The 26265-nt window shown below is 33.8% G+C and overlaps 1 protein-coding gene across 1 annotated transcript in view; it reads left to right on the forward strand.

Moving 5' to 3' along the window:
* Positions 1-26265, forward strand: part of DPY19L4 (dpy-19 like 4) — a 58653-nt gene that overhangs the window by 20887 nt on the left and 11501 nt on the right. Inside the window, exons 8-14 of the mRNA XM_044668440.1 lie at positions 3700-3834; positions 5625-5756; positions 5851-5949; positions 6477-6550; positions 8234-8392; positions 9792-9911; positions 14009-14129. Of these exons, the coding sequence (XP_044524375.1) occupies positions 3700-3834; positions 5625-5756; positions 5851-5949; positions 6477-6550; positions 8234-8392; positions 9792-9911; positions 14009-14129 (840 nt within the window). The remainder of the gene's footprint in view (positions 1-3699; positions 3835-5624; positions 5757-5850; positions 5950-6476; positions 6551-8233; positions 8393-9791; positions 9912-14008; positions 14130-26265) is intronic.

Below are 26265 nucleotides of genomic sequence, written 5' to 3' on the forward strand. Positions count from 1 at the left end.
GGTAGATAGACTGTATATAGTCTGTGAGCCTTTGATTTCTTTCATTTTTTTTCTGAAAGCCAATTTTTTTTTATTAATAGAATTTATTTACAAGTGTCTCAACCCTTCCCTCCAGGCAACATTTACTATTTATTTTTCAACTATTAAATCTGTGGCTATGTAAGATGTTTTTTTGGTTCTACTCATTTTACTGTTTGTTATTCCAAAATTTTTTTTAATTAGTCTATTAGTCATTTCTTTATGGCACAATAGTTTTCCATCACAATCATATATCACAATTTGTTTACCCATAATTGGTGGATATCCCCTTGATTTCCAGTTCTTTGCTACCACATGGGAAGCTGCTAGAAATATTTTGGAACATATAGATTCTTTAATCTTATGGGGCGGATGGAAAGAACATGAATCATGTAATCATGGGAAAATATTCTAAATTAAATGAAAAATGAAAAAAAGAAAAAAGCTGGGTGAAAACAAAAAATATATATAGCTTCTTTTTCTTTTCCCCCAACCTCCTTGGGAAATAGAGTATACACATTCTAACTCTCTGAGTATAATTCCAAATTTCTCGCCAAAATGGTTGGATAAGTCCACAGCTCCACCAACAGTGTAATAGTATCCCCATTTTTCCATATCCTCTCCATCATTTGTCATTTTAGCCAATCTGATGGGTGTGAGATGAGTGTCAGAATTGTCTGGTTTGCATTTCTCTAATGATTTAGAGCAATTTTTGTGTATCTATATATGGCTTTGATTTCTTCATCCAAAAATTGTCTATTCATATATTTTGTCTATTTATCAATAGTATTTTTATAAATTTGAGAAAGCTCACTATATATTAGATATGAACCCTGTACCTAAGAGTCTTTCTATAAGAATTTATACTCAATTTTCTGCTTTCTTTCTAATCTTGACATCATTTGTTTTATTTTAAAAAAATTTTCAATTTAATGTATTCAAAATTATCCATTTTATATTTCACAATGCTCTCCATCTCTTGGTAACTCATAAGTTCATCTCCTATTCATAAATCTGATAGGAAATATGTTCCCTATTTTAATTTACTTAGGATATCTCCTTTCATATCTAGAACATGTATCCAGTTTGATCTTTTCCTAGTGAATGGCATAAAATGTAGTTCTATACCTAGTTTCTACCAAAGTACTTTTTAGTTGCCCCAACAATTTTTGCCAAATGATGGTTATCCCCCAAACCTAAATCTATGCCTTTGTCAAATACAAGGTTACTATAATCTTTTACCATTCATCCTGTTCCACTGATGAACCTTTTTCTTTCCTGTCAGTACCTGATATTTTGATAATTATTGCTGTATAATGCAGTTAAAAATCTGGAACTACTAGACCTCCTTCCTTTACATTCTTTTTTCATTAATTCTTTTGATTCTTGATTCTTGATTCTTTTGTTCTTCCAAATGAATTCTGTTATTTTTCCAAATCAGTAAAATGTTTTGGTTATTTAATTGGGATGACATAAATAGATTAGTTTAGGTAGGATTGTCATTTTATATGTATTGGCTTTGCCTATCCGTGAATAATTACTATTTCTCCAATTATTTAGATCTGGCTTTATTTGTGTAAAAAGTGTCTTATAATTATATATGTTTTTCCTGAGTTTGTTTTGGCAGATATATTCCCAGCATTTTATTTTCTCTGTAGTTGTTTTAAATGGATTCCCTCTTTCTATCTCTATCTAAATTCTGATGATTTATGTGAGTTTATTTTATATCTTGCTATTTTGCTAAAATTGATGGTTTCAACTAGCTTATCAATTGAATCTCTAGGATTTTCCACATATACCATCCTGTCATCTACAAACAAGATGGTTTTATTACCTCTTTGCCTATTCTGATTCTTCACTTATTTTTTCTTCTCTTATTCCTATTGCATTTCTAATACTATGTTAAATAAGATTGGTGATAATGGCCATCCTTATTTCCCTGGTCTTATTGGGAAGGCTTCCTTTTCATTTCTTATTCTTGAACTGTTTCTCAGCATATTTTTCACTGTACTTCCCCTGTCCAAATATGTATTGAAGTCATCAGTCATTAAAATGTATATTTATTTAATTTGGAAATCTTACCATGTTCTTCATTGTTTTTCTCTGCTTCCTTATCCCCTGAAGCAGATATTGTCATGTAAGATAACTTCATTATGATGGTAGTCTTTACAAATGTTTATCACAAACACTGTGATATAATGGTCAGTAGTCCCATAAAATCAACTTTATTATTTGCCTTTTGAGTCATGATAAAAACTTAACTCTGCCATCTTCTTTCTCCAAAAAGGAAGAGCTTTTGAGGCATCTTTCTATTTAGTTTCAACTTTCTTCTGTCTTCCAGTTTCATTTACATTGAGAAAGTTAAGATTGAAAGAACTTATTTCCTTCAGTAGAGTTGTCTCCTTGTTAGTCCCTGGATAAGGATCTTATCTTAAATAAGCTATGACCAAAGAGGTTAATTTTTATTAATATCATAATAACTAGGTGATTCTTAGCATTCTCTGCCCCATTATAATGTCATGGTAGCAGTAGAAGAGGACCTGAACAGGGCTAAAGGTCATTTTGTATTTTTATCCATTTTATTGATTTCTGTAGTTTAAAGAGTTCTTCTTCACCAATTAACTACTTAATGAAGATGAGCTTCTCCTTGCCTACCTAGGCCAGTCTTCAGAAAGCAAACATAGTCTGCTACATTGCAGTTAAAAACCTATCTAGCATGGTAAAACTTGCCAGAGCTAGTACTCCACTGACATAACATTCAGTGACACAAGGTCACCTCTGTGTTGCAGTAAGGCTTTTCTACAAGATGAAGACACCATAGATTTATATATTTTTTTCCATTTGCTATATTTAGTTGAAATGATCTAAATGTTTCTGATAATAGCTTTTTAAAAAAGGTTAGGTCATACTTGGGAGAACTGGGAATAGGTATCTCATTGCTTTTTAAGCTCAGTCCAGAGCTAGCCTTCCGATGGATACTTACCTGCCTAAATCATGCCATTTTATCTCAGGGGCAATCAATTTTTCCTTATCTAATAAACTACACTTTTCAAGAAAGATGTCAGACTAGCAGAATTTGATTACTAATGCTTTTAGTCTCTTCGCTTTCTTCCTTTACCTTCTTTTACTCCTTTCTTTACTTTTAAATTTAAAAATTCTTATTAATCTTGTAGTCATTTTTTGTGTGCGTACAGGAGGTAGGTGGAGTAAAATATCTTTTAATATTCTTACTCATGTTTTCTTTTTTTCTCTTATCCCCATTTTTCTGACTTGAAATTATCCCAACAGAACTAACTCATATTTGTATAACGTTTTACAGTTCGCAAAATGCTTTCCTGATAGCAACTTTATGAAATAGTGTATCATTTAGCATTTTAAGATTAGGATTCACTAGTAGTAGATTTCCCTGCTCTGTCTGACTTTTTTACACTATATCCAGCTGCCTTTATACTGACTAGTTGTCTTCTGAAGGTTCTTTACTCAGAAAATGCTCAGTGCATAGCATTATTATCCAGTAACAATAAAGTGGTTGTAAAATGGATTAAAATATGTTTATTGTAGTTTAAAATTTCCCAGGTCTGGTCTCCAAACAGATTCTGTGGCCTCAGGTTTAAGGTGATGATCTTGGATATCAATAAGAATGGTGCTGATATTTAGGTTCTGCCTCTTTATTTTCCCTAGAGATTTTGCTACTTGTTGGTGAGTGCTTCAACATATACTTTCATGATGATGTGGGAATACAGTCACTATCTCCTATTTCTTCAAGCAATCTGTCTATTCCTCCTGGACTCATTTTCCCTCATGCAAGCAGACAAGGTATTATGATATTTTGAATTTTTTATTTTAAATCCAAATAATTATATTCTTTTTTGTTTATGCTTTCAAAGTATTATGCCTTCTACTAAATAGTTGAGAGAAATTTGTTCTGTAAGTCCAGAATGTCCTGCTTTCACTTAGAAGTTTAAGATCATCCCCTTGAAGAAGGCTTACTTTGAGAATGGGAAGAATAACCAGAAGTAATCATGTGAAAACAGTGAAGAAACATCATTAAGTCTTTTTTAATTTAGTTGTTGTTTTCAGTTATAAGGCATTTTTTTCTTACTCTCCAAGCCCCTTTCACCAAATAAATATTTTTTTTTAAGTCATACCCACGAAGATCTTGTAGCTCTTTGAAACATTCATGGCATATGAGCTTTTCCTCACCCAGATTCTGCTTCTTATTATCACATGAAATTTCCTTTTTATCCCTGAGCCCTTAAAATCCCCTCACTAATTTCAAGGGAGAGCCGAAACTGATTTCTTCCCTTTTGATGTATTTTAAGAATCTTTAATTATTGGCTTTGGAGTCTTGAAATTCCTTTTTTGCCAACCTAATATCTAGTTCACACCTGACTCAGAAACAGTCTTTTCAGTTTTTGAAAGATTCTTTTTTCTCTGAAATACTTTTTTACATTTAATTTTCTTGCTAATCATACTATTCCTAGCAGATCAGTTTTAGCCACTAGTATTTTTGATATTCTATACAAATTCTGAACTCCTAGTAAAATATTCCTGTAGCTTTTAAAAGTCTAACTTTCTTTTCTAGAATTAAATATTTGTATATTTCATAAGGAGATGGCCTGATTCACATTTTTGTAATAATATCACTATTACAAACATAAACTTAGGAAACCCTAACATAACATCATTTGCCTGATTATCCACTTACGACTATTTCTAACTAATCAAACCCCAAAATATTTTGCTTTATGCCATAATTTTATTTTAATAATAAACATTAATAATTTTATTAATGTTTAGGTATGGTATGCTATTGATCCCATGGTAGATTTCTTAATTTTTCTTCTTTTCCTAGAATGTTGAATATTTTTTTAAAACCTTTATCTTCTGTTTTAGAATCAATACAAAGTATTGGTTGCAAGGAAGAAAGAATGGTAAGGGTTAGGCAACTGGAGTTGGTGATTTGTCCAAGGACACACAGTGAGGAAATGTCTGAGGCTAGATTTAAATCCAAGATTCCCATCATTCCTGTAGAGTTTGAATTTAATAGAGTTGTAATTGGTATGATCTCTGGGCTGATCCGAAATGAGGATCCATTTTCATGGAATGACATTAGAAGTAGTGGAGCTTTAGGATGTTATGCTATTAGAGACTTTAAAATTCATGTTTTCACAATGATGTGACAAAAAGGTTCCAAAATGAACTTTACTTGGCATCCATTTTTAGAAACTCTCTATCCTGATTAAATCTTGCCAATGATTTTAATTTAGAAACTTATATTTTAACTTACCTTTGTATACAAAGAGTTTGTTTTTTAAGGTGAAATCATTCAATTCATTATCAACAAAAACATTTATTTGGTATTTACGTAGTATGACATTATCTCATCTTTTTACAAGGAAGGAATCCATGAAACAAATTTAAGTTAGGGTTCAGTTCAGTCAAACATTTATGGTTATGGCTGAACTAAGGTAAATCAAAGAAAAGATTTGGTTTAAAATTTAACTAATTATTTAATAATTTAAAGAATAAAATGAATGTTGAATAAAATACAATTTTTAAAACATCTTATTTTATTTGAATTGATTTTATTTTTGTCCTTACAGGTTCATGAAGTGTATAAAATCTATTTGTTGTCCCTCTTCCTGGGATATTTACTACAGTTTGAAAATCCAGCTTTATTGGTATCTCCTTTATTAAGTTTAGTAGCTTCCTTACTGCTTGCTAAATGTCTACAGGTAATTCTGAACCATCTTCTGTGATTTATTTTTTAATTCATTTTTTAGACTGAACTATTTCATGTATATTTTTGTTCAAAAATCTTGTTCACAGCTGAATATGAAAAAAGGAACTTGCATAGCCAGAATGGTGAAAGTGATGTATTTTTACTTGATATTTATACTAACCGTGATGCTGAATATTGTAATGAAGGTAAGCAGTTCTCAAAAATTAATAAAGATAGATTGAATGATGAAATATATTGGATATGATTGTCCACTAAAAATAAGAGAATAACATGATAATAATATCTTTAAAAAGATAATTCTCATTCGAAGATTGATCAGACTTGATTGAATTGACAAGTCTTGAAAGTGATATGATAGCCTAACTATCTTGAGGGACATTATTCAAAGTAGTGAGACTCTTTATGGAAGATGTCTTACAATGGGAGTTTTTTCTAAGATTTCCTTCTGAAAAGTTGGTTTATTTCAACTTTGATTCATTTTATTCAACATACCAGATTACAATTTTTCCTTAATAAATTTTAGTTGTCATTACCTAATTTAACTATAAAGGACTAAATTTATTTCCAAAGAATGGGTAAAGAATTTAAAGGAATCCACATAACAGTGTTTCCTTTTTTATGCTAAAATTATTATAATTTTGCCTTCTTATTCCTATGTTCATTCTTCTTATATTAACATGTTAACATATATGATCATGCTGTTCTCCCTCAGATGTTTGTTCCACACAAAGAAAATGGGCACATGTTAAAATTCCTTGAAGCAAAATTTGGACTAAATATGACTAAGTAAGTTTCACATTTGACTTTATTTCTTTTTCTCTAGAAAATTAAGAGTAAGCTGTGTAAATTAGAAAACTTTAATTCAAAGAAGAATTAAGGAGATATTTTTCATCTTTTAAAAGTCTACTGTTATATCCTTATATAGAGAAGATGTAATTTTAAAAAACACTATCACATTAATGCCTATTTTTCCCTTGTGTAATAGAGGAAAAGTATAGGATAAGTAGGGGAGGGGTTCAAAAGAATAAAGTGCCACGTTTAACTTAAACCTAATTTAGGGCCAATATTAAAGGCATGAGAGTTTTAAATAAAGCTTGCTTAGGGTGGGATGTTTCCTAAGTGAACTGAGAATGCCATCTGAAAAGTTGGTTTGATCCTTGGGTGAAGAAATTTACTTTGTTGATTTTTATTTAAAACACTTAGAGGAGGAGCTTTTCTACCAGAAAGAAGATCCTGTATCAGAAGCAATTTGAACTCTCCTATACTAGGTACATGATTCTGCATAAAATCTGACAAATGTAATGAACTCTCAGAAGTCAAGTACATTGTGGGAGTGCCACCTCTTTCGTTTACCCTTTTGAGTTTTATTCCCTTTTCTCAAGAACCTTGAAGCAAATACTGGGTTGTTTATTTTGTAGAGAAGCCTATTTGTGCAAAAGTAAAATAATTTAACAAATTATTTTTCCATTGTAGTTAGATATTTAAAAACATAACATTAATAATACAATTTAAGATTTAATCTAGACTTCAGTACTTTCAGGTTCTTTATACTTTGGCTAGTGTGGGTACATCTTGCAGAAATGCAGATCATAACTCCTTTCAGAAGAATTAGAAATGTTTAGCCTAGAGAAGAGATTGTGGAAGAACACTGATAGTTCTCTTCAAGCATTTGAAAGACTCATTTGGAAATGGGATTAGACTTGTTCTGTTCAACCCCAGAGGGTAGAAATAGCAATGGGGATGGATTTTCCAAAAAGGCAAATTTGTAAATAAAAAGTAGCAATTGGAGTTCTCCATAAGTGAGCTGGACTGCTTTGAAATGTAGTTGGTTCCCCTTCAGTAGAGGCTGGATGACTACATATTAATATGTTGTTAGAGGATTTCTTGATTTGGATGGATTTGACTGGTTGAGTCTACTTGGATTTAGGAGTACAGAAAAAGGCCCTCTTCAAAGATGCATATTTATAAGACCAAAACCTGTTTGTTTGCATTAAAATTCAGCTTTTCATTTCACAGTAAGTTTATTCAAAGCTTCATGTTTCTGTGCAACATTTTAACCTCAGGTTCCTGTTGTTTAAAAAAAATTTTAACCTCAAATTTGAAATCAGCAAATAGCCATTTTTAGCAAGGTGAAATTGAATTCTGTTTCATTATATCAATAAATATCTGTGGTCAATTATTTCAGTTGATTAGAACATTATCTTGATAAGGTTAGATTTATAGTTTTACTCCATCTGAGACAGCTAAAAACTCCTCAGTGAGTGATTAGATGATAAAATACAGATTCAAATTCAATACAGATACATTGTTTCTGGAAAAATAGCCTTCGTGCTATGTGTAAAAAAAGACTATTGCGCTATTGCAAATATATTTGGAGAACTAAATTTTAATTTTTAATTGAAAGCTAATTTGACATTCAATTTCTATGAAAACTTATGGATCATTGTCATGCTTTTTTTTCTCTTATAGGAATTTTACAATGAATTGGCTCCTTTGTCAAGAATCCTTGCAGGCTCCATCTCAGGACTTTTTTTTGAGATTGACGCAGTCATCCTTATTGCCTTTCTATATTTTGGTTTTAATTATTTGCCTTTTTTCTGTGATACAAGTTATTTTTAGGAGAATCAAGTAAGTATCCAGGAGGTAGCAGAGTGTAGGGGAAAGAGCATGGGTTCAGAAGACCCAAGTTTGACTCCCAGCTCTGTTCCTTGCCTGTTTCCTGAATGATCAGAGCATTTAGCGTTAATTCCAAGCTTTATTGCCCACAGCTTTAAATGGAGATGATCTTTGCACCCTCTACGTATTAGAAAGGTTTATTAGATATATCAGAAGACAAAAATATATGCAAAGCACTCCATAAATGTAATATTATATACTTGTCGGCTATCGTTATTATCATTACCCAAAATACCATAGATAAATGTAAAAATTCATGTTTTGTAAAAGGTTTCCATTGTCTAGTAAAATGCTTAAATATGAAATTGTTAATTAAGTTCTTTCTTTTCTTCAATGCATTGTAAGATTCTGTATTTAATTTTATATATATATTCAATTTTCCTTATATATAATACATATATACATAATATACATGTATACATTATATATAAGGAAAATTGAAACTTCATCTTAGTCCCTCAAAATCTGACATCAAAATATAAATTCAGCATTGAATAAGCAGTGAAACTTTTTGGGCTTAATACAAATTATTTTCTCATCATTCAGAAGTTGAATCGACTTTGCAATAAAAGTAACTGCCATTATTTATCTCGATTCTGAGGTTAAGTTTTTCCTTGGTAAATGTGTGCTGTTTCCATTTTCAGTAGTAAAAATAAAGGAGATAATCTAATTTGAGTTAGAGTAGAATTAACTTTTTTTGAAATAGCAATGTTTTATTCTTGTATTCAAGTTATTGGAAGAAATGTCTATCCTCTTAATAAGCTTTTGCAAAGGAAGTTCACTTATTTTTCTAATATTCAGTTTTTAGTTAATAGGAAGATGTTTATAACTTTTAAAGTTTGGTAAATTTTGTTCCTCTTGGCAGTGCAGGTGATTTAATACTTGTGCCCTTACAAACATTTTCATCTTATCTCTTTAAAAAGTCTTTTGCAAATGCTTAGTTTCAAAGGACTTAATTTTATTCATGATGCTATTAACCATCATCTATTTTAACATTCACTAATGAGTGCTAACTGATGTGGAAAATCTGGACGGCTTTCCAAAATTCTATTTCCTCAGTTTTTTTTTAATACTTTGATTAGTTGGCATCATGTAGTGCGGCTGGCATTCTCTGGAAGTCATCTAAAAAGTCTTAGAAATCTATTCTCTTGATTAAATGGCTATAGCTAGTAGATCCAAATAATTGGCCAGTAGGAGATATTTCTAAACTCCAAGAATCTTTGATGTTTCTTTCTTTGGTGTTTAAATTTGAGTTATGAGTTTTGACCTGATTCAAAGAGGGCTAAAAAAAAGTCCTTGATTTCTCAGATATAAATTTGTAAAAAATAAAAATCTCATTTCATTTCCACAGTGGCAAACCTCTAAAAGAAATACTTACTCTTGAAGATGGTAGAATTGGAGAAAGACCAGAAATAGTTTATCATGTAATTCATACTATTTTACTGGGTTCTCTTGCAATGGTGTTAGAAGGGTAAGTATAATTTTATTTGGCCTGTTAATTTTTAGAGTGAATTAATTTTTTCTTGTCATATGGATAATTTAATGCAACCAAAACTATGCAAACTTCAATCACTTCCAGGAATTTGACCTGGAGTTTTATCTAGCTTCTTTAGTAGTTCAACATTATGAAATTTATTAGAATTCCCTATTATACTCATTTCTCTTATCCCTTTACAAATTATTATCACAATTTACATTTAGATAGAATTTATTTCGTGGTCTTCATTTACTTAATCATTTTTTGTATACTTCTTAATTAAATTTAATTGAACATTGGGTTTTCAGATATTAATGTCAAGCTAGATTTGTGTTCTTTTCTTAATTAACTTGAATTTCTCAGGTAGCCATTGTGTTATTAATAATTAGATGTTTATCTTCTTCTCACTTTCATTTATTTCTACATAACCCCAGAATTCCTAGTCAATAGCTAACCTCACAGAAAATAATTTAGCTTCACAAGGATTAAGTGTCTACCATTTATCATTTATCTACCAAATATCTATCACTGTGTATGGAGAAATGTGGAAATGTACATTTTATTCTTTTAAAGAAAGGCATCCAGTTAAACAAAAGAGTACATATCAGTGGTAGCAAACACAAATAGAAATCGGTCTTGTGGGCTGCATGCTGACTTAGAAAACCACAAATTAACATTATAATATGTTATATTTTAGTTTATTTTGTTTAAATTTCTGAATTACATTTTAATCTGGTTTGGGCTACACTTGGGAGTTTTGCATTTAGTGAGTTTGATAACCTCAGGCATAAGCAAATGATTATGATGTAAGTTGGAATATAGAAGTATGAAGGAATGGCTCATGCAAAATGTAATAATAAACCTAAAGAAGATAATTTTTTTTTGTCATAGTGTTGGATGGGAAAGAGGGGTAGTCAGGGTTAGGGAAGGCTCCATAGAGCAGCTAGAGCTTGGCTTCAAGGGGAAGAGCAGACTTTCCAATGTGCATGCATTCCATGGCTGAGGGATGTCTTGTTCAAATAAATAAATAGAGCTGTGAGAAGGCAAGATGAAAATGGGGAAGAATTAGTAGTTCAATTTGACTACACTAATAGTGTATCAAAATTTTCTTAAGAACAGGCAGTTTAGATAAATTGAGTCAGATTCTCCAAGCCAAGTAATTACTTAGGTTTATTGGAAGAGAGCCAAATCCTCCAACAAAGCTGGACTCCTGTTTGATATCAGAAGACCCAGTGCATTGGGAGAGACCTTCTTTTATAACTTTAAAGGAACAGCCAAGTTTTTCATACAAGTACAAAAGTAGTATAAGACTAGTGATACCCTTCAAAGGATAAAGACACCCAGCAACATTGTTCATTGATTAGGTCAACTAGGAAGTACCCCTTATTTGGTGAAAGAGATCTTCCAACCATGACCTAAGAATCACTTGATGGTTATCTGGGGAAGAAGGATGGTTATCTGGTCCTACTCCAGATAAGGGTGGGTGGTGATGGATAATACCATATCTGGCTATTAAACTAAAGTCTAAGCTAGTGATGCATACCCAGTCACAAGTTAGGGTGCATGATATATCAACTCAGAAGGGTGGGGCAGACTCCAAGGCCTATGCTAAGACAGTTTTAAAATTTTACTAAAATATAAACGAAAAAGCCTTCTAAAATCATGACTTCTAACTATCTTAGAATTACAATTATGATTATCTTAAAACTACTAGTAACATGAAATTTTAATCATTTATAAGGGGGTAGCAATATTTTCTTACTCACAATAGCTAATATTTATATAATACTTAAATATTTGCAAAATGCTTTACACATATCTGATTTGATCCTATAGAGGTCAGCAAATTACATCTGAGGGCAATCCTTGCTTGTTTTTATATGACAAATGAGCTAAGAACAGTTTATGCATTTTAAAGTAAAGTTTTATTGTTTTAAAATGTAAAAGCCATTCTAAGCTTATTACCAACAAGATTTGGCCTTCAGGCTGATATTGAATATGAAGGGCAATAAATGAAATGAGAATGGAATGGTTGCTGGAAGCAGATGTTGAAGGGTCTTTAATGCTAAATTCAGGATTTTTTCTTTTATCCTGAGGGCCATATGGAGCTCTTGAAGTCATTTCATAGACTGCTTTAGCCAGAAAATAAGTAATTTCTAATCACTCTAATTTGTAATTTCCACTAGGTAAAATACAGGAATACTTACCAATATTCTGTATGAATATTTGTCACCAACTGTCTCTCATTTAAATGACTACTGCTATGGGATATTTTCTTCTTCCCATATGAGAGATGTGGGATTTTTTTTCGTATTTGGTAGACCCACCATTCTTAGCTAAGAGTTTTATATTGTACTGTGTGTATAAATTTAGTCATTTTAGAGCCTAAAAGCTTCATCATTCTCATTCTCACTTATAGAGATAGAAGTTCATATACTAAATTTTGAGAAGAATTTGCTAACTAAATGATCAGTTGGTGGATTTTGGATTATAGATTCAAAAGTGAAGTAAATTTGAATTTGTGTAAAAATTATATTCTTATTGTATATCCTTAAAGTGGAATACAAACATATTTTTTTCTACATTTGAAAGAAGGTGCCAAACGGGAAGTTACATTCCAGATTTAAAAGGGGGAAAAAATTCAAATCAAAATGTTATTAAAAATGATGCCTTTCTCTCTACCAAGCAGCCAAACCTTCCTCTATGGTTAGATTCCCTTATGATGTAAGCTCTTTTGACAGCTAGACTTTATTGTGAGATCTGAGTTCAATGCATAAGTACTTAATGAATGTCTTTTCATTCATTCATTAATTGGCATAGCTAAGGAGAGGACTGTTCCTTGATTCACTTGAGTAGTAATACCAAGCGAGGCACAGAATGGGGACATGGTATAAAATGTCTATAGAATGAGAAGAAGAGTGAAGAGGAAAATGCCCCAGGCTCTGAGGGATAATATATTAAAATGCATATCACAATAACAAGAACACCTCTGATAAAGAGATATGTTTTCCACCCATTTTGGTTTTCTGGCTTGGGCAGTTATGCTGATCTCTTTTAAATAGTCATGGATTCCCCTGGGGAGGTTCCATGAAGTTATTAGCACATTAGGTTAAAGAGATTCTTAACACCAACAGAAATTATGTATTTGGACTTCACAGAACATTTTCAATCACATTGAGCTGTCAGTTTCCTCATATGTAAGATTAGAATAATATGAATTCAAAGGGTTATTCTGAGTTACTGTGAATAAAACACTTTGTAAACACTATATAAATGTAAGTTGTAGTTAGTAGTTATAAATGAATTTTCCCAAATTAGTATGCCTTGTATTCTTGTGAAAACCTTTTAATGTAATCTTTTGGATTTGTTGCAGTGAATTTTTCTCATTGCCATTCTATACCTCACTGAGGTATAGCAATCCTATCTCTTATTGTTATTGTAAAATACCTTGTATTATGGCAGACATAGTAGGTGCTCAGTGATTGAACATTATTTCTCAGTTCCACAGCTATCTTGTTATATAATACTTGTTGATTAATTTAAGTATGTATGAATTGTCACATAGAGTCATATCTGTGGTATGTCTGGATAATATTCTGTCATTAATAGCAGGTATCAGGGGACATGTTATACAAGAATAATATTGTTCTCTTTGATGTCAGCCTTTTGGGTTAGGGGATGTATCCTTAGTGTAATCCATGATAATTTTTATTTGAGAATTTATCTTAATATTTTAGAAACAATCCTTATTTTTGGCCTTTGCTGCCTTTTGATTTATGTGAATTCATTATCACTATCTAGTAGTTCTTCCTTACATGTAGAAAATTTTTTCCTGATTTTCCTTCTTCTGCTGTTTGAAATCCTATTATTTTGAGTCTGTCATCATATACCATTCTCCATGTATATCATAATTATCTCAGCTGTAAAAGAATCATTTGGCAAAAACCAAATGCCAGGCTTGACCCATTCCTTATTGAATTTTTCAGCCTCTTCTGAGTTGGAACCATAGCTCAACTATTGACCAGGGGGGAAAAAAGATATTTCTCCTAAAAATTCAGTGTCTTGTCTTTAAATTATTTTTTCTCCTCCAGCATGAAATACCTTTGGACTCCTTATGTGTGCATGCTGGCAGCATTTGGTGTATGTTCTCCTGAACTTTGGATGACCCTTTTCAAGTGGCTTCGCTTGAAGGCTATACACCCAATATTTTTGGTGAGCTTCTGTTGTTCTGTGCTGTAGTGCTAATAAAATTGGAAATAAAACTGAATAGAATAAACATGAAAAAGATTACTGGGATTTAAAACAAATATAGGATAAAAATTTGTAAGTGATTTAATTAAGTGAGAAGTCTTCAAATTTTAATTGAAGTATTGTTATCTTTCTAAGCTTGGGGAAGGCCAATAGTAGACTTTTTTTTTTTTTTAAACCCTTAACTTCTGTGTATTGACTTATAGGTGGAAGAGTGGTAAGGGTAGGCAATGGGGGTCAAGTAACTTGCCAAGGGTCACACAGCTGGGAAATGTCTGAGGCTGGATTTGAACCCAGGACCTCCTGTCTCTAGGCCTGGCTCTCAATCCACTGAGCTACCCAGCTGCCCCCCAATAGTAGACTTTTAACAATAATTAGATTCTCTTTTGCAGTTAACCGTGCAAGTGTGATTTATGGCCGTCTGATCTTAGAACGTTAACAGTTGCTACCCACTGCTTTTCTTTGTAATTGTCTGTAATTCAAATAATTCATCAGTTTTTTAATATTAGAACTTGGTTTTAAGAACATTTGAGTTTCTCATAAGACATTACTAGTATGTCATCAGAAATTAATTTTTCTAGATGAAAATGCTCAATTGAAATACTGCTTTTGTGTTATATAATACACTGCTTTCATTTCATATGGTAAATATATATTCCACTATCACTACAAACTCATTACATCCAAAATTCATCATCCTTCACCTTTTCATATCTTCTATTAATTTCTCCCTTTGGCTTCACTGGTTCTACTAAAGAATTGTTCCTATTAAAGATAAATTTCCCCAGGTTCAAAATCACAAAGTTCCTTTTGATTCTATCTCTCAAGTCCAAAGAATGTCAGTCCCCAAATTATGCCCATTCTTTTCATACTGTAACAATTAAAAATGATAAAGACTGATAAAATGAGGGAAATTAGTAGTTTAATTAAAGCCATGGCCATGTTGATGAAATATATAATTTGACCATGCATCTGATAAAATCTCTTCAAAGATACTGCCAGTGCCGCCCATCCTCGCTATGTAGCCAAGAGGTCATCTCAAACCCGAGCTCCGAATTTAAGCTGCCCTATATGTTGGATATGTCCCCACATCTCAAAACCAGAAACCTATTGGAGCACAGGGAATGTAGTCTCAAAGTTCCCCACATGTCCACAGGAAGTTTGTAAGATACTTTTAAATGGCACCTCCCTGAATTCCAAACACACATTTCCCCCTGAGATCTGGTAAAAAAAGGTTTGACCCTTTTTCTTTGCTGGATCTGTAAACATAGACAACTTCTAAATTTCAGGAATTTGGGGGATAAAAGAAATGGATAAAACTAGCCGCATTGACAAAAAACCAATTTGGGAGCAGTCCCCTATTGGCATGAAAGTGTACATTCAAAACAAATGCGTTCAACTCATTCAACTCCCCATAGTTCAAATCATCTGCACCCAAAGTTCGAATTTTGATTTTATGGTCCAGTGAAGGGTCTTCAGGTATCTTCATGGTGCCTTCACCAAACAGGTCTGTCATCTGGATTCTGGGGAGATGGCAAAATCATTATCCTGAAATTACTCTCAAAAGAATTTAAACTTTACATTATAGATTATAAAACATACATTTCCTTCTAAGAATTATACATTTCCCCCTGAAATTACTCCTAAAAAAGTTAAATATACACATATTTTTACATTATCGAATTTTTAAAAATTTAACACACATCCCCCTGAGGAAAATTCTAAACAACACATTCCTCCCCTGAAAAGGGTACCTCAGGTCAGCTAAGGATGCATGACTGAGTCACAGGGCTTGTATGAAATCAATTGGCAGAAGAAATAATAAAAATAAAAAGAATAACAGGCTCTTGAATCAAGGCCCAATTAAAGTGATTTAAGCAGTTTGCTATTACCCATTCAGGGCCAGGACTATAGAAAATTGCCATTCTCTCTCTATATATAGAGAAATAAGGGGAATGTCTCTCTCTGGTCTGATTTGCCTTCAACTTCTCAGGGAACGAACCAATAAATAACCAATCTTAGGTGCTTTACTAGGAATCTAAGTTAAAGGGGACCCTCGTCCTCTAAACTGTAAAAAAGACTGGGACTCCAGAACTCAATCCCCAGTTTTAAGCCCTTCAGTACTGGCATAGAACTTCTGCAATCCATGCAGATTCTCAGTCAAGTCTCCGTGACCATGTGGCCCTTGTTAGCACTTCTCCTGGAATCAGACCAAGAGGCATTAATCACAGTCCCATAGCATTTAACAATATATGGCAGGTTCCCAAAGTCTAAGGCTCTTCATGTATGCATCATTATAGCAAATATATATATATATATATTTGCCTTAAGCTTATATCACTATAAAATCAAAAAAAAGGATAAATGATTATATATGTACTTCCAGTACAAGATAAGAAAAAGGAAAAATAAATTGCTCTAATTAGGTAAAAGAATGTTTTAAAAATAAAAAAATATATATTTATATATAGCTTAGAACTAGTGAAGGGTTTTTTACTCAAAATGATATTCATTTTCTGTGAGTGTAAATGGGTTTTACAAAATAGCAGATTCACAATGCACATTCAAATAGAGTATCATGTAAAAAATAATATGCTTGTTACAAATTTTAAATCTTGGCTAAGAGTTTCTCAACAAACTCTGCTACTGCCTCCATATCAAAATCTGATATTAAAAAAACCTTCTGGTCTAAATTATCCTCTGGAATTCTAGATCCTTCTTATAGAAGTATACAGGAGCTCCCTTGGCTTCCTGTTCTTAAAAAAATATCCCGGGTAGGAAATTTTCATGCTTCTACCCATTTAAGGCAACAATTTTTTTATAATAAAATATATAAAAGCTTATCCTTTAAGCCAACAATTCTTTAAAATAAATACATAAAAACCTTATCATTTATACAGAAAGGACTAGGATCTAAAGTAAAATTTAAAAGACCACTCATAAAATTACAATTTAAATCTCAAGGCATCAAAACCTCTAAGGTTTTAGACAATTACCAAGATAGAATAACTTAAAAGACATGTGCTCCTATAAGATGTTCATAGATGGTACATTTAACAGCATTGTTTTGATACAGTAAAACCTTAAATAAATTAGGAAATATAATAAAATCATAAACAGAAACTTCATTAGCTTAAAATGATTCAGTGCAACAGGAAAATCAAATAAACAAAATTAATTCACAAAACTAATCAGCAAAATTTGGTAAGATACAGAGTCTTTTTAAAACCCATTCAGTTCTGAGGTTTTAAAAGTCCACCCCTGGTTCAATTCAAGGTTCTTCTGATTGAGTTCTGCTGAGCTTAAGGGGTTTTTAAAGTTCAAAGTTCTAAGCAGGATGTGGGGTTGAATTTCTTCCCTTGAGTTTCAGTTTAATAATCTCAAGAAAGTTTGCAATAGGCCATGCGGCTTGATGGAGAGTAAAAGCTAGTTCCAGATGGAGGCGTGGGGTAGGGGCTAGAGAAAAGCTTAGGTCAATTTCTTAGAAAATCCCATGTATAGAGATTGTGGGCGGGGGTTCCCCGTGGAGGGCAAGAATGGTTTTTCAGGTTAAGAGTCCTCGACAAGAGAGTAGGGAGGAGGGGGGGGTACTTCCCAAAACTTTTGCGGCAGAGGCTGAAGCTGAAATGGTGGCGCTCGGCAAGTCAGGGCGGGGGTCGCTCCTCGGAAATCTCAGGATTCTAGGATTCGGTAGGCAGGATTAGCAGAAGTGGTCTGCACTGGCAGGCTTGGGGTTTGGGATTAGGCAGAGATCAGAAGCGGCGGCAGAGGCACTGGCAGGGCACTGGCAATTTGGGTTTAAAGTCAGAAGCCAGAAGCAGCTGCTCTGACCCCCCAAGGTGGGTCGGGTTCAGCTGCCTGGCTGAGTCCCATGGCAGGCAAAAACGCGTTGTTCCTTTTAGCGAAAACATGGCGAGCAAAGCCACTTAACTTTTTTAAAAAATTGCTCAAAAGAGCTGAGCAGGATGGCCAAAAAGCAGGCATGGCTCTAAATGCTCTCTTAGGCTATCTGGAAAATTGAGTCAGATATCCAAACTTTGTATGGTTGCCATATTTGTAATGATTAAAAATGATAAAGACTGATAAAATGAGGGAAATTAGTAGTTTAATTATAGCCATGACCATGTTGATGAAATATATAATTTGACCACGTGTCTGATAAAATCTCTTCAAAGATACTGCCAGTGCTGCCCATCCTTACTACGTAGCCAAGAGGTTGTCTCAAACCCGAGCTCCAAATTTAAGCTGCCCTATATGTTGGATATGTCCCCACATCTCAAAACCGGAAACCCATTGGAGCACAGGGAATGTAGTCTCAAAGTTCCCCACATGTCCACAGGAAGTTTGTAAGATACTTTTAAATGGCACCTCCCTGAATTCCAAACACACAATACTATATCTCTTGTAGCTATTCTTTCTAGTACCATTGCCCGTGGCCATGTTGGCAAAACTATGGTACATATGCCAGAACCAGAGGGGACAACTGCTCTCTCCCTCTCTTCATGCACCTGCTGCAGACATTTCTCACATGACCCGCCCTGCTGCCCAACAGCCCAGTGAGAGTGCTTCCTTCCTCCCCTGACTGGGGTAAGGGAACAGCTCATATGCAATGTGAGGGTTGCAGTTTGGGCACTGGATCTCTTAAGAAGTTCACCATCTTTGTCCTAGGGCATCCCTGTAGTCAGATAGCACTTATTAAGCCTCCACTATATACCAAGCACTGTGATACGCACTGGGGACATATAGAAAGGCAAAAAATAATCTCTGCTCTCAAATATCCTACATAGACAGTGAAACAATTGTAGTGTACAACTGCATATAAACAAGATATATACAGGGCAAATTGGGAGAAGGGTAGTCTCAAAGGAAAGTCATTCGGATTAAGAAGGACTGGGAAAGAATTCTTGTAAAGCTAGAACTTTGGCTGAGACTTAAAGTGAAGATAGGGAAAATAGGAGGTAGAGATGATAAAGGAGAGTGATCCCAAGTATTAGAGAAGACCATGGAAAACCCTTGGAGTTACAAGAGTTGTTGTACTTGAGTAATATAAGTGAGGCTATTTTTACTGGATCATAGTGTATATGGAAAGAAATAAGGTATAAGAAGACTAGAAAGATAGGAAGGGGCCAGATTATGAAGGACTTTAAAAACCAAACAGAGAATATTACCCAGAACCCTGGAAGTAACAGGGAGCTAGATTGTCAGATTTGTTGACCTGTAATTGGGCAAGATAGCTACTAATGATTGCATTAATTTTGACTTCATTGGTGATGAATTTACTTTTCATTTTTGATACAGGTTATTTGATTTTCTTCTTTCCTTTTTTAATCAAATTAACCAAAGTTCTATCTATTTTGTTTGTGTGTTTTTTCCCATAAAAACAACTCCTAGTTTTTTAGTTCAATGGTTCTTTCTCAATTTTATTAATTTCTCCTTTGATTTTTAGGATTTCCAAATTTTTTAGTCTTTAATTTGGGGTTTTAAATTTGTTCTTTTTCTAGTTTTTTAGTAGTATGCCTAATTCATTGATCTGCTTTTTCCTCTATTGATATAATACACTAGAGATAGATTGAAATAGTGATATAATCAAATACTTTAGAGAGATCGATTTTCCTCTAAATACTGCTTTGGCTGTATCCCATAAATTTTGATATGTTGTCTCCTCATTGTCATTCTTCTTTTTTTTTTTTTTTTAAACCCTTGTACTTCGGTGTATTGTCTCATATGTGGAAGAGTGGTAAGGGTGGGCAATGGGGGTCAAGTGACTTGCCCAGGGTCACACAGCTGGGAAGTGGCTGAGGCCGGGTTTGAACCTAGGACCTCCTGTCTGTAGGCCTGACTCTCACTCCACTGAGCTACCCAGCTGCCCCCTTCATTGTCATTCTTCTTAATGAAATTATTGATTGTTTCTATAATTTGTTCTTTTACCCACCCTTTTTTTAGAATCAGATTTAGTTTCCAATAGTTTTTATTTTTCTTTCCATGGACCCTTATTAATTATAATTTTTATTGCATTTTTTTTTAATCCTGGGACTCCATTCTAGGAGCATAGGGCCACAACCAGTAGGCAGTGGGTCGCTCAGGGTCACCCAGCTGCTGAAAAGGATGCACTCATTATTTCTGCTTTTCTGTATTTGGTTGTGAAATTTTAATGCCCTAGTACATGGTCAGTTTTTGTGTAGGTGCCTTGTACTGCTGTAAAGAAGGTATATTCCTTTCTATTCCCATTAAATTTTCTCTACAAATCTACTAGTTCTAACTTTTCTAAAATTTCATTTTCTTCCGTCACTTCTTATTTATTTTTTGGTTCAATTTCTTTGGATCTGAAAGGGGGAAATTGAGGTTCCCTCCTAATATAGTTTTATTATTTCCTCCTGAAGTTCATTTAATTTCTCCTTTAAAATTTTGGAAAATATAACATTTGGTGTATATATGTTTAGTACTGATATTACTTTATTTTCTAGACTATCTTTTAGCAAGATGTAATTTCCTTCCTTATTTCTTTTAATTAGATCTATCTTTACATTAGCTTTGTCTGAGATCATGATTGCTACTCCTGCTTTTTTTACTTCAGATGATGCACAATAAATTCTTCTACAGTCTCTTACCTTTATTTCGTGTGTGTCTTCCTGCCTCAAATGTATTTCTTGTAAACAACATATCGTAGGATTCTGGTTTTTAATCCACTCTGCTATCTGCTTCTGTTTTATGGGTGAGTTCATCCTGTTCTCATTCACAGTTATGATTAACAACTATTTTTTCCCCTTTTGATCATGCACTTTCTCTCTCCTTTCTGTCTCTCCCTCACAAGTGTTACTTTTAATCACCACCTACCACATCCCCCTCCCTTTTTTTACCCCCTTCCCGTCTTATTCCCCTCCTACTTCTCTATAGGATAAGGTAGGATTCTATACCCAAATGAGTATTTATATTCTCATGTGTATTTATATGGTATATTGTATACCAAATGAGTTGCTATTCCCTCTCTGAGCCAGTTACAATGAGTGTAAAGTTTAAGCATTGTCCATCACCACCCTCATCCTCCTCTCTATTGTAATTGTCTTTCACATCTCTTTAGGTGAGATAATTTATCCCATTCCATCTCTCTCCCTTTCCTTTTCTCTTTTTCACTCCTTGATTTTGTTTTGCATATCATATTATCTTAATCAGCTTATTCCCATACCCTTTGTCTATGTATACTCCTTTTTAACTGTTCTAATACTGACACATTTTATACGAATTTCAAATATCATTTCCCCTCACAGGAATATAAACAGTTTAACCTTATTGAATCCTTTTAATTTTCTCTTATTTATATTTTTATGCTTTTCTTAAGTCTTATACTTGAACATCACATTTTCAGTTAATGTGTGGTCTTTTCATAAGGAATGTTTTAAAAATCTTCTATTTTATTAGTTGACCCATTTTTCCCCCAAAAAGAATATATTCAGTTTTTCCGGGTATGTGATTCTGGGTTGTGAATCTAGTTCTTTTTCCTTCTAGACTATCACATTCCAAGCCTTCAGATCCTTTAATGTGGAGGCTGCGAAGTACTAGGTAATTCTGAGTATAGCTCCATTGTATTTGAATTGTTTCTTTCTGGTTGCTCATAGTATTCTCTCCTTTGCTTGGGGGCTCTTCAATTTAGTTGTAATGTTCGTGGAAGTTGTCATTTGAGCATTTATTTCAGGAGGTGATCTGTGGATTCTTTACATTTCTATTTTTCCGTTTTGTTCAAGAATATCAGGGCAATTTTTTAAAATAAATTCTTGTAATATGGTGTGTAGGCTTTTTTTTTCTTGTGGCTTTCAGGTTCAATAATTCTTAAATTGTCTCTCCTGGATCTATTTTCCAGGTCATTTGTTATTCCATTGAGATATTTCATGTTTTCTTCTGGTTTGTTTTTTTTTTTCACTGTTTTGATTTTGTTTTATTGTTTCTTCATGTCTCATGAAGTCATTAGATTCTAGTTGCACAGTTTGAATTTTTAGGAATTATTTTCTTCAGTGAGCTTTTGAACCTCCTTTTCCATTTGATCAGCTCTACTTTTTAAAGAACTCTTTTCTTCATTGGAATTTTGTACCTCTTCATTTGGTCAAATCTGCTTTGCATTGCTTTCATTTCTCTCATTTTTCCTCTGTCTCTCTTAACTGATTTTTGAAATCTTTTTTGAGCTTTTCAAGAGCCTGAGACCAATTCATATTTTTCTTTGAAATTTTTGGGTAGCTGCTTTACTTTCACTGTCCCCTTATGAGTCTGTACCTTGCTCATCTTTCTCCCTAAAAATTTTCTATGGTTAGCTGGAGGTTTTTTTATTTTTTGTTTTTTGGGTTGTTTTTTTTTTGTTTTGTTTTTTGTTTTTTTTTTTTTGCTGTTTGCTCATTTTGTTCATTGACTTTTACTTTTATCTGAAAGATGGACTCTGTTTTCAGGGTAGAGGAGGGACTTTCTTAAACTTCATTTTTTTCTTGTTGCTAACCTTAGCTCTATTTCTGGGTTTCTGCAAGTTTCAGTTCTTCCAAGATGGTATGATGACCTATGGGTGGGGTTCTCTGGAAGACACTTCCCACTGCTGATTCATTCACCCCCTGGGACTGCAAATGGCTTGCAGAGCTCAAAGCACCATGAGCTACTCCATGCTAGGGCTGAGGTTCTAGTCTCAGGCTTGGGCAGGGACTTTGGGCTTTATTTCTGGGCTTGATCAGGTCAGGCACACTGTGGATTGCCTTGCTCTGGAACTTGTAACTTCACATTTGACTTGGGTAGGGGCTCACATTCTTGCTTTGTGGGTTACAGAGGAGAGACACACTTCATGGTCTGCCTTAGGCTGGGATTCAGGACCACACAGCAGGCTTGGACAAGGGTTCTGGACCCCCCCTTGGGCTAGGCTCAGCTAGATGCCTTGCTGACTTGCATTGGGGCCTTGATTTGGACTTGGCAGGAGATGTGAGGTGGCAGGGATTGCTGTTGGCTTGCTGGTACTCCTTGGTGGGACCTTAACGTGGACTGCACTCCCCCCTCTCCCCAATGAACCAGATCCTCTGTGCCAACATCTCAAATTATTTGTTGCTTCACTCTGTACCCTTGTTGTTTCTTTCACTCCAGCATGTGTTCTGAAACATTATTTTAAGGGTTTTTTAGAGAGATTCTCATAGTGGTTTGAGCTTTCTCAGCTTCTACCCCACCATTTTGGCTCTGTCCCTTGAACTACTTGTGGAAATTTTAAAGAAAAAAGTGCTTCTAAGGGAATACATCTCAGGCATTGAAGATAGCCTGTGCAAAGATACATGGGCAAGAGACAAACAGTAAGAAGGCCAGGTTGTGGCTGTATTGTAGAGTAAATAATGCAAAGTAAAGGGAAAAGATAGTTTGGAGCAACCTTTTATGAAGGAATTTAAATGCCAAATGGAGGAATTTTTATTTAATCAAGAGCCATTCAAATTTATTGAGTGGGGAATTTCATGCTGCAACCTGCAGGTAGGAGAATCACTTTGACAGCTATGTAGAGGTAGGCCTGCAGAGAGGAGAGACTTGCATCAGGGAGACTATTTAGGAGACTATTGCAATGCAAACTTAATCACAAATACAAAATTGTATTATTAAGTAATTACAAAACAAAAATGATGAGCACCCCAACCTGGGTAGTAGCCTATGAAGAGAGAAAAGGGAATGGATGTGAAAGACATAGAAATAGAAACTAGAAGTTTTAGAACCTTATTTGGATATGTCCAGGGATGAACAATGGGGAATTGAAGATGATGCTGAGATTATATATTTGAGTTACTAGAAGAATGGTAACACTGTCAACATAAATAAGGAGATTCAGTAAAACAGTGGGATTAAAGAGAAAAATATTCTGTTTTGGACATGCTGAGTTAGAGTGAGGTACCTATGATACATCCACTTTGAAAGGGTCATTAGGGAGTTGGAAATGTATTAGTAGATGTCAGGAGAAAACCCATGGAAACTGATAAGATTGTTTGAAAGTGAGCTTGTAGAGAGAATAAAAGTCATAGGACAGAGCCTTGGGGAGCACCCACACACAATTAGGGGGCCTGATATGGATGATGAACTAGTAATAAAGGCTTAGAGGGAAAGGGTCAGATAAGAGAAAAGAACCAAGAGAGAATGGTGTCTTGGAAATGCAGAGAAGAGAGTGGCTGATCAAAAAGTATTACATGCTTCAGACAGATAAACAAATGTACTGTTATGCAGTACTTGCTTTTATACTTAGCTATGTAAGGCTGTACATGATTAACTGTCTTTTACCTTACCCAAAAAAAAAAAAATTAAACCTTTTTCTGAAACAAAATTTCAAGTTTATTTATTTTTAGGATTAAAAAAAAAATTTTTATTCCAAATTCTTTTCTTCACTTTGCCCCCTCCCCACTTACTGAGAAGTCAAGGCATATGATATCTATTATACATATGAAATCATCAAAACTTTTCTCTATTAGCTATGTCACCAAAAAAAAGCAAGAAAAATATACTTTAGTTTGCACTCAGAATTTATTGGGTTTTTTTTCTAGAGGTAGATAGCAATTTTCATCATGAATCCTTCCATATTGACTTAGATCATTATATTGATCAAAATAGCTAAGTCTTTCACACTTGATCATCATTACAATATTGCTGTTTCTTTGTACAGTGATCTCTTGGTTCTGCTCATTTCACTTTGCATCAGTTCAATAAGTTTTCCCAGGTTTTTCTGAAATTATCCTGAAAACTATTCTCATACTCTTCCTTATAGCACAATAGTATTGCATCATAATCATATAACACAACTTTTTCAACCTTTCTCCAATTAATGGGCATCCCCTTAATTTCCGATTCTTTGCCACCTCAAAAAGAGCTATTATTAATATTTTTGTGGAAATACTCCTTTTTCTTTTTCTTTTAACTCTTTGGGATCCAGACCTAGTAGTGGTATTACCAGGTCAAAGAGAATGCATAGTTCTGGACATAGATCCAAATTGGTCTCCAGAGTAGTTGGACCAGTTCACAACTCCACCAGCAGTATATTAATGTACCTGTTTTCCAAAATCCCCTCCAGCATTTATCATTTTCCTTTTCTGTCATGTTAGCCCATCTGAGAGGTGTGATGTGATATCTCAGAGTTATTTTAATTTGCATTTCTCTAATCAATCAGATATTTAGAACATTTTTTCATATGAAAAAATAAGCTTCTTTTAAGAGCTAATTATATCTCTATACTGTTTTGTTTTTTTTTTTGCTAACTTTGGTAGCTGACTTGTGCTGAGTAGATCAAATGTATTGAAATGATTCACAATGAATATATGTTGGAAACATCTTATTTTTTAGTTTTGCTTCACACATTTCCTCCATTTTCAATTATGCACAAAAAAAAACAGAAGATGGATAATAAAATCAGAAGGCTAATAAGAGAACTCAAATGGATAGATGTAGTTTTCACTTAGAAAACTCCCTAAATACCTAGCAGGTATTCTAGCCCCCTGTTAGTGAGAGTAAAGCAGAATCACTTTCCCTCACTGGGCCAGTCTCAAAAAACGCCTTGAAGACAATGTTATATAAAATCAGTATCTCTTTAATTCAAAGAGAGGATACAAACTGAGGATCAAAACAAGGTGTCCCTGATTCTAAGGGTTCTAGCTATCCAACCCACCATAAACTATATCCCTTGCAAGAGGGAGTCTTCCAGTCTTCAAGCTACCTCACAAGTTCCCTATTTCTACCTAGGTGTTCCCCAAAAAGAGCTAGCTGAGCTGCCTATCTATGACCCTCACTAGTTTGGTTTGATTGAGTTCAAACTGTTCCTCCTCTGCCCCATGCCTACTAAAATCCTTTCTCTAGAGTTCCTAGCATGTGCCTTAAAGACAACCTTCTACTTCTCTTAAATCTTATCCTTATCTCTATCCTTTTCCCATTACAGCATTTAGTCTCAATTTTATACATATTGAGTCAAGGTATTGTTTACAGCTTATTGGTTATTCCTTTTAACACTATTCTAAAAAAAACAAAACAAAACAAAATATACAGATTGCACATATTCTTTATTACCATAGCTTGCACAAGTAGGACTAGTGAACTACAATTAGGAAGTGAGGGGGCAGATTTTGAT

Source organism: Gracilinanus agilis, chromosome 1 (assembly GCF_016433145.1).
Source record: "Gracilinanus agilis isolate LMUSP501 chromosome 1, AgileGrace, whole genome shotgun sequence".
In the NCBI taxonomy this organism is placed as follows: Eukaryota; Metazoa; Chordata; class Mammalia; order Didelphimorphia; family Didelphidae; genus Gracilinanus; species Gracilinanus agilis.